General features: G+C 41.5%; 1 protein-coding gene across 1 annotated transcript in view; it reads left to right on the plus strand.

The window, feature by feature from the left end:
* Nucleotides 1–1,574: 1,574 nt before the first annotated feature.
* itgav (integrin, alpha V) overlaps nt 1,575–15,327 on the plus strand; it is an 88,660-nt gene continuing 74,907 nt past the window's right edge. The window contains exons 1-2 of the mRNA XM_067987696.1: nt 1,575–2,238; nt 2,639–2,769. Of these exons, the coding sequence (XP_067843797.1) occupies nt 2,069–2,238; nt 2,639–2,769 (301 nt within the window). The 5' untranslated portion in view covers nt 1,575–2,068. The remainder of the gene's footprint in view (nt 2,239–2,638; nt 2,770–15,327) is intronic.

Genomic DNA, 15,327 nt, shown 5'->3' on the forward strand with positions numbered 1-15,327 from the left:
TATTTCTTATGTTCTTATTACACTCCTGATTTCAGCCTTGCAAATAGTGGGGAGGTTTTGATGAATGAGAAGATAAGCCACTATGTTGCAGAATACCTGGCCTCTGCCCTGCTTTTTTTTAGCCACACTGCTGGTCCAGTTAAGCTTCTGGTCAATGCTGTTCCCCAAAATGTTGATTGTGATGGTTGTGCCATTGAGGGTCAGGAGAAGATGGCTGGGCTTTCTCTTGTTTGAGATGGTTATTACCTGGCACTTATGTGGCTTAACTGTTATCTGCCATTTGCCAGCCCAGGCCTGGGTGTTATCCAGGTACTGTTGTAGGCTGGCATGGGCTGCTTCATTATCAGAGGGGTTGTAAATGGAGTTGAACATTATGGAATTATCAGTAAATAGTCCCACCCCTAACATCGTGACTTAGGGAAGGCCATTGATGAAGTAGCATCCCTCTATTACAATTCTGTTTTTGCCTTTCTCTCTCTTTGCCTCTGCAACTGGGACTGATGACAGGCACCAACATTAGGACTCAAGTGAGTGGCTAAGTTGAGGTAGTTGCAGACCCTGGGGCCTTTGGTGGTGGGTAGAAGTAGGAGAATCAGTGGGTGGGAAAGTAAGAGGTAGCCATTGCAGTTGGGGCATTGCGGGATGAGAGATAATTGCAGAAGTGTATAATATATCAGACTTTTACCTTATTCACCATTTTGAACATCTCAAGGAGAGAGTCTTGGTTCTGCCAGTTTTGTCAAGTTTATAGCAGCTTATCAGCACGGCGGGAGCCTTTGCCGTGTTATAATTAGGCCCTTGTTACTGTTTGCTCATCCCCTGTCCATTCCTGCGTCCTGGTTAGTTACTCCTGCATTACAGGCCAGCATCCTGAACTGCCTCATATATTGTAATACAATTCAGTGTCCTCATTTTAACCACTGATTGCTACTTATTTTGGTTTAAAATGTACTTTATTTTAATATATGCCATTCCGAAAAATGTCACACATTATGTTTAAATAAGATTGCCATCCGTCATTCTCATTGATCACAAATGTAATTCCTAACTTTTTCCCATTGTTGATAATTCTGTAAGTGATCTAGACAATGACCGAAGTGTACAGATTTTAGCTAATCTGTATGAGGTGCTAATTAGTTTGGTGCCCTGTTTTAAACAGTTCTTGTCGTCTATTTTACCAGCTATGTCTTCTTAAGCCATCAAACAGGTCACATTCTACAAGTCCATTGCCTTCGTTGTATCATTTACACCCCGGGAAACTGCTGGGTAATTCCATTTTTCAATTTGTGACAAAGTTGCTACAGAACGATACAAATTAAACCTCTCAAGTTTGCCCCCGGCTTCAAGCCATGTCTGGCCGGAATGATCTCCCATGTAGACCAGTTGATTGTACATTCCAACCGACAAATTGAATGGAACAATGTAGGAGAGAAAAAAAAATGCATGACAGGCATTATGTTGCTGGAAAATTAGTTGGGCGGAGCTGATCTTCCAGAAAGCCGTCGGTGGAAAGCTCGGGTCCGGGGGGTGGGGGAACCAGAACGGCACGTTCGACGCCGCTCGCACTTCATTTCACTTCCTGAGACGAGCGGCGCGCGGCCGTTCTGTTGCCATTGACAGCGCCAGGCCGGGGTTCTATATCAGAACCTGGAGACAGTGCCCGGGAGCGGAGCGCGCGGCCGTTCTGATTGCCATTGACAGTGCCCGGGAGCGGAGCGCGCGGCCGTTCTGATTGCCATTGACAGCGCCAGGCCGGGGTTCTATATCAGAACCTGGAGACAGTGCCCGGGAGCGGAGCGCGCGGCCGTTCTGATTGCCATTGACAGCGCCAGGCCGGGGTTCTATATCAGAACCTGGAGACAGTGCCCGGGAGCGGAGCACGCGGCCAGTTTCCCTGCCACCGCTCGAGCCGAACACTCAACACACTTAGCGAATGGAGTTAGCCAGGCCCGCTGCTGCGTCTCTGAGGAACTCAGCCTGCTGAAATCACCGACCCGCAGCAAGCTCGCCCCGGCTCGAAGAGAGAACTTCAGGACATTGCAAGGCGAAGAGAAAGAGCCGAATAATAATGGCATCCGTGGGTCCGGGCACAGAGCGCCAGGCGTTGGCCGTGGTTTTCTTCGCCCTCTCCTGTTGTTATGGGTTTAACTTGGACTCCGCCAGTCCATCCGTTTATTCCGGACCTCAGGGCAGTTATTTCGGATTTGCTGTCGATTTTTTCACACCTGCCCCGACACAGTAAGTAAGGGGTTAAAGTTAGAGGGGGAACAAAAGTTCTGGAAACTTTTGTATCCACTGTGAACCCAATTTCTTTTCCGCAACAAAATAAAACATAAAGTTAATTGTATAAGTACGCTCATTGCTTTAAAAATACAGAATTTGTGGATGGCGTTGATCATATTAACTCATCAACACATTAAGACAAGAAAGTAAGCGCCCTGTTATCGTTAACTACTAGTATACTTGTTTTTCAGTCAAAACAAAACAATATTGGTATCTATGGACTAAGATTGTTGCAGAATATATTTGACCAATCTGTTGCATTGTACGTGAATAAAATACACTTGTTGAAAGGTGACAATACAGTTAAATTGAACAAAGGCTTTTGCCTCTCCGCTCTTTTTCATAATCTTACTAGGATGAACATTTTAGTTGGAGCCCCAAAGGCAAATACTTCTCAGCCAAACATTGTCGAAGGTGGGGCAGTGTACAGGTGCCCCTGGAACAAGGGGGTCACCAGCTGCGAGCAATTCCCATTTGACAACACAGGTATGTGAATTCATGCTTGATTTAACTGTTCAAATAATCATGCCCTTATTAATCGTGTGATACTGTTACTGAGTGGGTAACAGATTTGATGCAAGTTATTCTGTACACCATGCTTAATTATAGTGGGTTTAGAACAAATGTTTTACCAAATTCACATCTAGGAGGATTTCTTGAATTATTATACAGTTTGGCCATCTACATTTATGTCTTGGGAAGTGCTTTCCAGTTGGAAGTGCTCTGATCAGATGAACAGTGAATGACTCACTTTTCAGTACCTGCTTTTACAGCTGGGGGTTGCCCCAGCTGCATAAATTGCCTTGTAATTTAAAAGTTAAAGCCAAATTTAGTTCTGTACTACAATGTAGTTAACACAACTACCCTATTTTTAAGCATATATTATTTTTTAAAAATCAGTTGCCTACTTAACAAGGGCATGTTATAGTATAAGAACTCAAATTTGACTGTTAAAATGGCTTAGAATATTTAAAAATAACTACATCAATAGGTATGATTATTGAAGGGGAGGATAATAGTGCAGTCATCAGTCTGATAAGATGCTCATAACTTGAATGTTCAGTTAGCCCACTGTTGGGCTCAGTGGTAGCACTCTCGCCTCTGAATCAGAAGGTTGTAGGTTTGAGACCCAGACAAGAGACTTGAGCAGGTAATCCAGCCTGACACTTCAGTGCAGTAATGAGGGAGTGCTGCACTGTCAGAGGTGTCATCTTTCGGATGAGCTGTTAGACTGAGGCCCCGTCTGCTCTCAGGCAGATGTAAAAGATCCCATGGTACTACTGGAAGAAGAATAGGGGAGTTCTGCTGATGTCCTGGCCAATATTTATGCCTCAACCAACATCACTAAAACAGATTGTCTGGTCATTTATTTCATTGCTGTTTGTGGGACCTAGCTGTGCACAAATTGGTTGCTATGGTTCCCTACATTACAACAGTGACTACATGTAACAAAAAATTAATTGGCTGTAAAGTGCTGTGGTACATCCTGAGGATGTGAAAGATGCTATGTAAATACAGTAGTTCTCTTCGAACAGTTGCAGGGGTTTTCTGGTGTACTGGTGGTCTGCACCCTCCTAAGGGAGTACCTGGTTTCAACCACACTGTCATGGGGAGATGTTGTGCTGAGAGGTGAAATGGAGGAAGTGAAAATCAAAGAACATGTCATACTGGGTTGTTCGCTTACACCTCCCAGCATTTAGATCAAGAGTGGTAGTGAGAGAGGTGCAAGATATGGTCACCTGCTCACTTCCAAACTAGAAACATAGAAACTAGGAGCAGGAGTAGGCCATTCGGCCCTTCTAGCCTGCTCCGCCATTCAGTATGATCATGACTGATCCTCTCTCTCAATACCATATTCCCGCGCTCTCCCCATACCCCTCGATGCCTTTTGTGTCTAGAAATCTATGTAGCTCCTTCTTAAATATATTCAGTGACGTGGCCTCCACAGCCTTCTGTGGTAGAGAATGCCACAGGTTCACCACCCTCCTGAGGGAAGAAATTTCTCCTCACCTCAGTCCTAAATATCCTACCCCGTATCCTGAGACTGTGACCCTTCGTTCTGGACCCCCCAGCCAGGGGAAACATTCTCCCTGCATCCAGTCTGTCTAGCCCTGTCAGAATTTTATACGTTTGAATGAGATCCTCTCTCATTCTTCTAAACTCAAGTGAATACAGGCCGAGTCGACCCAATCTCTCCTCTTACGGCAGTTCTGCCATCCCAGGAATCAGTCTGGTGAACCTCCGCTGCACTCCCTCTATGGCAAGTTTATCCTTTCGTAGGTAAGGAGACCAAAACTGCACACAGTACTCCAGGTGTGGTCTCACCAAGGCCCTGTATAACTGCTGTATGACATCCTTGCTCCTTCCTAACTGCTTGCTGCTCCTGCATGTTTGCTTTCAGTGACTGGTGTACAAGGACACCCAGGTCCCTTTGTACATCAACATTTCCCAATCTATCACCATTTAAGTAATACTCTGCCTTTCTGTTTTTCACATTTATCCACATTATACTGCATCTGCCATGTATTTGCCCACTCGCTCAACTTGCCTAAATCGCCTTGAAGCCCTGCATCCTCCTCACAACTCACGATCCCACCTAATTTGTGTCATCAGCAAACATGGAAATATTACATTTGGTTCCCTCATCCAAATCATTGATATATATTGTGAATAGCTGGGGCCCAAGAACGGATCCCTGTGGTACCCCACTAGCACTGCCTGCCACCCCGAAAAAGACCCATTTATTCCTACTAGGAAATGGTGCGTAGCATAGTGATTTTTTTTTAAAAAGAGGATGTCTGGAGAGAAAAAAGTAATAAACAGTTGATGTTATAAAAAAATAATATTTAATGCTCTTTGTAGTTTTTCTCCATTAACTTGAACCACAATTCTAATTTTTCCAATTGTAACACCAATGGTAACTCATTAGAATGAATGGATTACTGTCAGCATTAAGATCAGAGAGTCTAAGTCTCAATATCTAGAACTGACATTTTCTTTATCATAGTGATTTCAAAGTAGTCCTGAGCTTGGATTCTGTGTAACTGGATAACTTTAGCTTAGACCAGTTATGTTGCTTGATTACAATAGTATTGGGAGGAGAGTGGTCATAGCAATCTGCTGATGTACAGTTGGTCCCCTACACACTTACATATTTTCTGGTGTGTCATTGGCATTTTAATAACATTTAATTTTTTTTGTGAGCAGATGTTTATACTATTTAAGATGTAGTGATGCAGACTAGCATTTGCACTTCGGACAGCGTAATGTAAAACTGCTGTGAGACCACTTTGTTGATGTGGCCTTTTATATCAGTCTTTTAAAGTTTGGGATGGTCCCAGAGAATCTATGCTGCACTTTTGGCACATATTTCTGAGAAATCAGCATGAAACTGCTTTCAATAGATAATGGGATGTTTGTGCTTAGTCTGTGGAAATCATCCTTGTGGCACGGTGACTTCCCTATCCAATAACAGGCCATTGTACGTTACAAAATGAAGTAGCAAATGTTGAAAGTTTGGCCTCAGCAAGGACTGATATGTGCTGACTACAGACATTTTGCAATAGTGCAGCTGGCTTAATTTGCAGTGCGCTCTCATAATGCACCCAATATTTCAATGTTCAGACTCTCCAGCAAAAAAAATTATCAGCTTGGCTAGGTTGGTAATATTCTTGCCTCTGGCTTAAGAAGTTGTAGATTTGAGTCCATCAGCATCTGTAAAGAGGAAGGATAGGCTAAGATGTTTCATGTGTGTACCCTTTATCAGAACACTTCTGGTGAAAGGTACACACCTGAAACATCATAACCTGTCTTTCATCTTCACAGATGTTGACTGACCTGCGTATTTTCAGCATTTTCTGTTTTTATTACACAGAGCGTTGTTTTGCTGTGTGGATCATCACAGCAAGTTGTGGATTCCTACAAGAAAGTAGAGTGTCTTTGTAAATTTGAGGAACAAACTCGAATAACTGCAGCAAAACTAGAGTTATAGTGAATGACTGTGGCAAATGACCAAAGCAGAAAGATTGTGAATACAAATAAATACCATGGGAAAAGTCTACATTAAATAAGAATGCTGACAAAAACTAGAATGCTCTTAATAATCAAAACGTTCAAGAATTAAAGTATGCTACCAAATCACCATCAGAAGTGAGTGTTGTTGGGAGGGGGAGGAAAAATCGTTTCCTGAAGTTGGATAATTCAAAAATATTGGGGGGGATAAATGTTTAATCCTTAACTCCAGTGATCTTAATGGAGTAAATCTCCCCCTTCAGCCTTAGTGGATATAGTATAACCAGTGGTGAAGTTGTGTAACTGAAACCATCTATCTTTCATTAAAGTCCTGCATTTAGTGTGTGAACATTGTACTTCAAAAAAAGAGAGAAAGAAAGTAATTTCCTGCTGCTTTTTCTGGCCTTGATAACCTGGCCTTATCCCAAGGCAAGAAGCTGGGAAAAAATAAGCAGCTACAGTTGACCATCTGATTGACCTCAAGAGATGCCTATTTAAACTATTTTTCCCAAAAGGAGTAGCTCATCAATGGCCTTAAAGGGACAGGAAAAGTTAATCTCAACTCCGTCTCATCAGCTAAACATCACGAGACCCCAGCCCAAGTACTGTGAACAACACCACAGGGATCCTGTGTGGTGCATGTTTTATCTGCAACACTCCAGACATCACACATTCTTACGAATGCAAAATGATTTTTTTTAAAGGCAGTCATTTAATGCAGGATGCTTCTGACCAGCATTTTGCAACTCTACAAGTCCCTCACCTAAGATTGACCTGAAGCTATGTTTATTTAACAGTAAGACTATGTCACCTTAAGTGCATACAGTTTGATTTTAATCAGCAAATAATACATTATACATTACATGGTATTCCACTCCTGTCCTTATAAAATGATATCATCCTACTTGCTGTGAGCAACTTCATGGGAAATTTGTATTTTTTTCTGTTTACATAAATAGCGAACACTTAGGAATTTGTAGAACAAAGTGATAATGAAGACAAAACCATCATATATAAATGAGCAAAGTTTGAGTGAATGCAAATCTCTGAAGCATCTAATGCAGCATTTTTTCCCAATGATTCCTTAGATGTGGTGCAGTGATCAGAGTGAGATCCTATTAGTTGTTGGATTTGTGTATTGAAGTAATTCCTCTGATAAGCGAGACCAAAGTGCAGTAGCATAGCAGACCTTAAATTTTTTTTTTACAAGATAGCTTTAAGAAAATTGAGATTTAAAATGAAGATGTATAGCTAACAAAGTCCTAAACCATAACTTTGGGAGCTAGTTTCAAAACTTTTGGAGCCTAACCATATGGAATATGAATGTGATACTGAGTAGAGGAGCTAGCATCAGCGGTGTAAGGTATTAGTTCAAAAATTTAGATATAGTGATGTCTGTATGGTGTCAGTATTCAAGATTGCTCAGAGTACTTGAACTGAGGCAGCTTCCAGTAACCTGGGATTCTCGATTTTTCAAGTTTGGATTCTTTATCTTTTAATATGAAAATCCTTTAGGAATTGAGTCCTTTTCTGTTGAATTCATGATGGAAACGTTCATTTACATCTGTAAATAATGTGGACCCTTTAAAGGAATGTGCGAAGATAAGTTTGTATGTAGTGTATTTGGGCTGGCATCCTGAATAGGGCAGCCATTTCTGAAATGACCCAGTTATGAATCCAGCCTTGGGGCCCCAGCATCCCCTGTTGCTTCCCAGAATAATGGAGAGTGTCTCAGCAGCTAAGAGCTTTCACATCTGTTGTGAATACATTGTATTCTTTATATAAAAGTAATGTGCAGGCTAGCTTTTCAATGTACCAATGGTTCTAGAGGGAAACTTAATTTAAAAGTAGCAGGGAATTGGAATTCGGTTCATTTAATAGTGCAGCAGACAGAATTGTGACAGTAGAGAGTTGGTCATCATGGATAGAGAATTTTGATAAAATGTCAGAACTCAGGTTCATTAATGATTTTGCTAACATCAGAATAACTGATGGATATTTGGGCTGTGAGCTGTAAATGTGCTTAATTGGGATAAATATTTTCAGGCTTAACATTAAGTTGGGATAGAAAGCCTTGTGTGACAAACTGTAATATATTGCCAACTGTAATATTTTCACATCGTTCACCTGACGAAGGAGGAAGCCTCCGAAAGCTTGTGAATTTAAAATAAAATTGCTGGACTATAACTTGGTGTTGTAAAATTGTTTACAACTGTAATATAGGTAGATAGCGTAGATCTAGCTTGGTTTATGAATGAATACATTGTGTTCTGTATAAATGTAAAGCTAAGGCTAGGGAAGGTCTAAGATGGTTGCTCAGCTCGTATTTTTGAAAGATGGCTTTTGTTTTTGACTTCCATTCTTAATGTGCTGATTAAACCAGAAATAGGTAGTTTGGATGGTGTTAATCATTCAGGCTGGAAATGGGACTGTCGGAGGAAACCTTGGCCTAGAAATTCAGCCATTCAGTGCCTGTTTTTTGGGTGCTAACTGGCCTATTAAGGTCCCAATATGGCAGGCAGGAAGCATGCGCACACTTCCAGCTGCAATTTTATTGTCAGCCATATTGGTGAAGGTGGTTGCATTGGAGTCAGGAGCGCTCATCGGGAACATTTAAACGGGGGAATAATTTATTCAAATTACGGTCCTGCTTTTCTTTGGAGGACCAGTTTTCAATATTCGATTGCCCCAGCACTTCACTCTCCACATGCTGAACTTGTACAGCATTATGTGGCGCTTACCGGCAGGAAGGCCCCCTCACCAGTGCTATTTGAAGGGATCATGCAGTACTTACAGCTTAATTGCTGGTTTCTCATTTCAGGCTGCTGGTTAACTTCTGAATGTTTTCTGATGTGTTTCACTCTGGAAAGTTCACTTTATCTAAAAAGAGAAAGATTTTGCTGGTGTTGTACTGTTGTTGGCTGCCTCAGAAATACTTTGGTTGCAGTCATGGGTGTTCTTATAGGGCTGCCTTTGGGGTTGGAGGACACAGGGGAGCAATAAGGAAGACACCACTGAGCAGGAGCAGCTGCCAGAAGAGGGAGGAGGGCACTACACAGGAGATCATACCCACAGCAGGTATTCAGGGAGCACTTCTCCTACATTAACTTTACTCAGGAACAATATTCTGGGTGCCTTTGCTTCACCAAGGAAGCTGTCACCAAGATATGTCACCTGCTGCAGCCACAACTCGAGCCTCAAACCAGGGCATGGACACCATTGCCTGTGGTCAAGGTCATTGTCGCCCTCAACTTTTCTGCTACTGGCTTCTTTCAGGCAGCAACAGGTGACATCAGCCATATCTTCCAGTTTGCAGTACATTGATGTACCAGGGAGATCACTGAGGTTCTCTACTCCAGGCGGAACAACTACCTCTCCTTCCCTATGGACAGAGCAAAGCAGGATGAGAGAGCACTAGGTTTTGCCTGCATGGCAAGCTTTAAGGTGCCATTGACTGCACACACATTGACTTGCATGCACTAGCCTAGCAACTTTATCAATCGAAAGGGATCCCACTCCCTCAACTTACATCTGGCTTGTGACAACAAGCAGTGTATCACGGGTATTCTGGCAACAATCATGACTTTCATCCTGTGCCTGTCCTCTGTGCTGCCTTTATTCCAACCAGGCCACCAAATTACAGGCTAGCTGTTGGGTGAGCTGCTATAGCAGCAGTCACTTCCATACAGTGCGTGCCACAACTCCTGCGCTCCTGATTCTGGGTGCAATCAGATTTCTAGGCCATTGTCATTAATGTGCCAGGTAGTTCAAAGTAATTTAAGCCTGATGCCTGTGAAGTTGTGTGAGAGATAAAAACTGAACCTCCAAAAGCATGGAAACCAGGATGGATCTAGGTGAAATTGAACTGAAAGGAAGTGCTGGGATGTGTTCCAGACTGTTAACAATGAGACTCTCTACATTCACTGCTAGTGGAACCCATTGTTGATTTAAAAAGACCTGATAATTTCTGCTGCAATTGTGCAAAATCTTGTGCTGTTTAATGTGTCCTACTGTAAATAAATATGAGTCTTACTTGCTTGTGGTGTGTCTTCTAGAATAGCTTGGAGAGAAATAAATCTAGGCTTGTGAGAGTACTGAAAGGTAAGAGGTCTCTGCAGGGGCAGAAAATCTCAAGACTGCAGCTTTTGGCTTGTAAAGGATGAGAAATCCACCTACAGGAAGCACAGTGAGACTTTTGATCCATTTGGAAAAATGGGTTAAGCAAACCCACCCTATTCATTATTTTACAATCAAAGCCAATCATTATTCTGATTGATAACCTTACAGAAATATAGCCTAGTACAATGAAACATTGCCAATGGCACCTTTTGAATAGTGGGTTGTAGGCCTGTACCCACGGTATCTTACGTAATGAGTTCTCAATTTCAAAAGGCTACTGTCAGAGGTTTAGAATCGAAGCTCACGACTTGACCTGTGGCACTCCCGTGCATTTCTAAATGGCACTGATCAAAGCTTCTGAGCAAATTGCCTGCTTGGTTTGTAATAGATACTAGCTCTAGAAACCAAGGAATTCAACCTGTACTGGTATGTCTATTACTAAAAGGACCACAAGTCCAGTTTTTATTAGGCTGTCCAATCCATACTTAATTAAAGTTTGGAAAGAAGTGCTGTGATTACCTGTGAAATATAGACCCATCTAGTTAGTGTAGAGGGCAGGGAAGTATCTAATGCTAGGATACTGTCTGTAGACCATCCTGGTGTTTAGACTTTTCCATAACAATGACAATGGCTGTGTTGTTGAGAATGTGCCCTTTAAATGCTGGCAATAAAAATATGGTGCCAGCACCATGTGCAAGGCCATGTTTCTACAGGAAGCAAGGAGTGCAGATGTTGCAGTAGCTGCTATTCATTGATTTGTATCTGCCAGGCAGCCAATTTTCATTACCCAATTTTCAAATATGTTTCTTCAGTTTTTGCCCCATTTACACCAAACTCATTGTTAACCTTGTGGAACTTAATAAAAGATAATGCTGTTTTTACTCCATTGGAATCCAGATTGATACGACATGTACAATTAAATGACAAGGCAAATGTGGCAAAAAAAATAGATAGTTGGGGGACTTTTAATTACTAGTCTTATTATGAGAAACAATACACATGGGATTAATTGTGGTTTTCTGTGAGCTAGGTTCTGCATTCCATTGAAAATACACATTACATCATGGCAGATGATGGTCAGTTAATATGCATCGGGGCAATGGTCCCTAAAGAAAAGTTGTTTTTCTGTGTAATGCGGGCTGGCTGTGATACTTTAAGGTCCAGTAATCAAGAGGCCCTGCCATTGCTGAAGCTTGAGATACCTTGCTACTTAAGGTGCCATTCTATTTAATTCACCTTGTATGGCACACATAAATCTCCATTCTCCTCTAGAACATTCCACGCAATTGATAACTTGTAACTGCTGATCTGAAGTAATTTGCCTTGGTTTCAGTATACTCCCAAAGAGGATGGATTGTATTTCTGTGAGAAGCTTGTTTCAGACTCACCACCAGATGAGTGGCTGTATGCTCTTAAGGTCAGTGCCATGTTAGCCAGGGAGATTAACTATATTGAATTTACCAGTAAGTAAATTTTTGTTTAGCGAGAAAGCAAGTGGCATCTTTTATTGTTTTATATATCAAGAAAGGTAGTGAAATAAATTTCACAGTATTATACTATTCATTTATCTATATTGTGTAAGTAAAACCGCTTGTTGGCCCAAAGTCTGGATATATATGCAGTCCAACTTTTGCGCAAAGGAGAATGACGTGGCAGTGTGTGATACTTTCCAATAGCTGGTGTGCTGAGTAAGGGTTTTCACTATTGTTTACTTAGATATTGGGCAGAAAAAAACACACTATATATTGTAGGGGATGTGAGGTCTGCTTACGGAAGTGGGCAATGATACTGAATGAGAGGAAATATATAACATAGAAACCCAAAAATATGACCGTAGATATTGGCAGGGACACAAATAGACTACCAGTTCAATACTGTTTGAGTGTTTATATTGGCGTAAGTGTGAAAGATATTTAACACCCATTCATTTGGTGTTGATTTTTAATGCTAGTTACATCACTACATAAGTAGGGAGCTTAATAGTGATGTATAAGCAACTGAAAATTGTTTTCCAGTTGCTTATACTGGAAGCACCAGACATATTCTTGTGATATGATGATTTCATTGGGGCATAGGATATTTTTCAGTCGGTCGGTGCTAGGTATGAGCTAACCAGCTTGAGAGCTTGGGTGCTATTACCCTTTTGGGTCAAAAGGATTATAAGTATCCAAATATGCCAATCTCTGACCTAGCACATCAAATTCTGACATTGCAGTGTTGGTTCAGTGCAGTTCTCCCATACAATCATAACCCTAAACAAAAATAATCTATCCAACTTGTAATCTAACCCTCTAGATTGGCTTGCATTCCTGTTGTAGGCTCTTTCAGGCTTCGCAGAATATTTTGTTACATCTGGATTGAAACTGAAGACACTCCATCCAGTTACATGATCCACCATATTTCTCCTGGTGTATGCAAGGGACTCATGGGTAAAACTTCATGCTCGCCCACAGCAGGGACTCTAAGCTTCTTTACTCACAATCAAACTATTTCCTTGCATTGACACTGAAAGTGCTTTGTCTCCTTTTGGTCATTCCAGTTTTGTTTTGAGTTTTCAAGTGATGCCCAAGGTCTACAGTGTCATTCTCTAATGTTAGTTGCCATTTTGTTCCTGGAAAGATCACTTCAGTGATATAGTTACAGATTGATACAGTTACACATAGGTTGAATTAATGGGAACGGGGTGGAACTTTTTACCAATAATGAAGCTTTGTTACCTGCTCAGTTTTGTAAACATGATGTTGAGATGCCGGTGATGGACTGGGGTGGACAAATGTAAGGAATCTTACAACACCAGGTTATAGTCCAACAGTTTTATTTGAAAATCATAAGCTTTCGTAGGCTTTCTCCTTCGAAGGAGAAAGCCTACGAAAGCTTGTGATTTTCAAATAAAACTGTTGGACTATAACCTGGTGTTGTAAGATTCCTTACAGTTTTGTAAAGGCATTGGGGGTGAAATTGGTGGGAGCACAAAACAGGCGATAGCGAATCGGCATTTTACACCCTGCCTGATTTTTCTTTTCCATTGACTTCACTGTAAAACGGGCTGCTGATTCGCTATTGCCCATTTTGTAGACCAATGTCACCCCCATTGTTTTTGGATTCAGTTCCACCTTTATATCCCGGTCATCAGAATTATTACTGAATAGCTTTAATGCCACAGGTGCAACCGAGCACCTCCAGGAAGAGGTTTCATATCTAGAAAATATCTTCATTGGTTTTAAATTTCTGAATGGAGCTTGCCTCTGATTTTACTTAACTTTTAAAAATTTCATGGATTGGCACAAAATTTCACTAATTGTTGCTAAATTGTCAGTCTTGCACATGCAGGATGGCTGATAGGGGAAATAGTTAAATAAAACACTTATGCAATAGGGAACACTCTTCTCCATATGGGGCTGAGGGCGCTTTAATAGATGGACCTTTACCCTGTATCGGACCATGATACACTTGACCTTGCAGTGGTTAATGCTGATACTAGGGCCTTGATTCTCCTCAGTTAACCTGGCTGAATTTGGACAAGATCACCATGGAGATTGAAGGACAATGTAGGCAGTTGGACCTACTGTTACCTCACCACATCACCTGTAATCCTTCTTTTCCGCCTTGCCAGGACCACCGCTAGCTTCTCCTACCCCACTCGTTGCGTGTGAATGGTGACTAGGGAAAGGGAGCTGCTAGGTCCCTGAAGGATTTCCCTCCTGTCCCCGTGTTGGGGGAAGATGGGCTTGTGGAGGGAGAGAGCCTGGTAGTGGCACCTCTCCCTCCATTCTGGCCCCCAACACTTACCTGCTGAAAATCGCAGTCTCAGCTGAGGCCTTAAGTGGGACATTATCTTCGATCTTCAGGGTGCTTCTGTCCCTTTTTAAGGATCCCCACTGGCTCTTCTGGTTTTGCAGCATCACTGCTATAGTACGGTTGATATTCTGGTCTTTGCATTGGCTGGCTCCTTTTTGGCAACAAGAATCCCACTGAGAACCCATCATACATTTCTGATGAGCCCTAACCTCTGAAAATAGATCAGGGTGGATTCGGGTGGAGGTGTTTAAAATCTACTCCGTTATGGAACTGCCATGGTGTAATAGAGTATCAGTACACAGCACTCTCCATCCTGCTGTTTTAGACAGTTTTAAAATCAATTTAGTATTGTCCACTTTCCCACACTTTCTCTCTCTTTTCCCACCCCCACCCGCTTTACACATTACAACTTAAAAGGCCAATCATGTTCCGGTCAGCACTTTTGTTTTTAGTTTTAAAACAAAATACTAATTGACTGTGGTGAAGCTTATTGATTGGGGCAAAGTTTTTTTTTTAACTGAAAGGTAACCTGAAACTCCAAGAAAGCTAATGGAGCTGGGCTTGAAACTTTCGTCAAATCTGCTGCCAGTTAGAAACAAAGTTCCATGGTAGGGTGACAACAGATAATCTAAATGCTGGCTTATTTTCCAGAAACTCTGGAAAGTTGCAATTCAAAACAGTAATATAATGTTTATATTAATATTTTTGAATTGCAGCCAACCAGCACTAACAAAGGAAGTACTGTTTGTGTAAACATTTTTTGGCAGCCGTAGACAGTAAATATGTAAGTTAGTGCTTGTTGTTTTTACTAAAATAATTACAGTTTAATAAAGCTAATACATTAAAATTACACAGTCTGACTAGGATTTACTTTACTGTAAAAAGCAGCAGCAATACTGTAAATCAGATTTACTAAATATTGTTGTTTTGGATTATTTCCCTCCCGGCCTGTTACACAGCCTTCTTTCCCCATTTTTTTTTCATTACCTTACACTGTACGTGATTTCCCAGCAAAGAGGGTAGGTAGACTTCTGCCAATGCTGCTATCTAATTGGTTAACAGAAGATGCACAAGGGGCCCACACTGATTGTTTTGCTCCAGTTTCATTTATTTTTT

Source organism: Heptranchias perlo, chromosome 7 (assembly GCF_035084215.1).
Source record: "Heptranchias perlo isolate sHepPer1 chromosome 7, sHepPer1.hap1, whole genome shotgun sequence".
NCBI lineage: Eukaryota > Metazoa > Chordata > Chondrichthyes > Hexanchiformes > Hexanchidae > Heptranchias > Heptranchias perlo.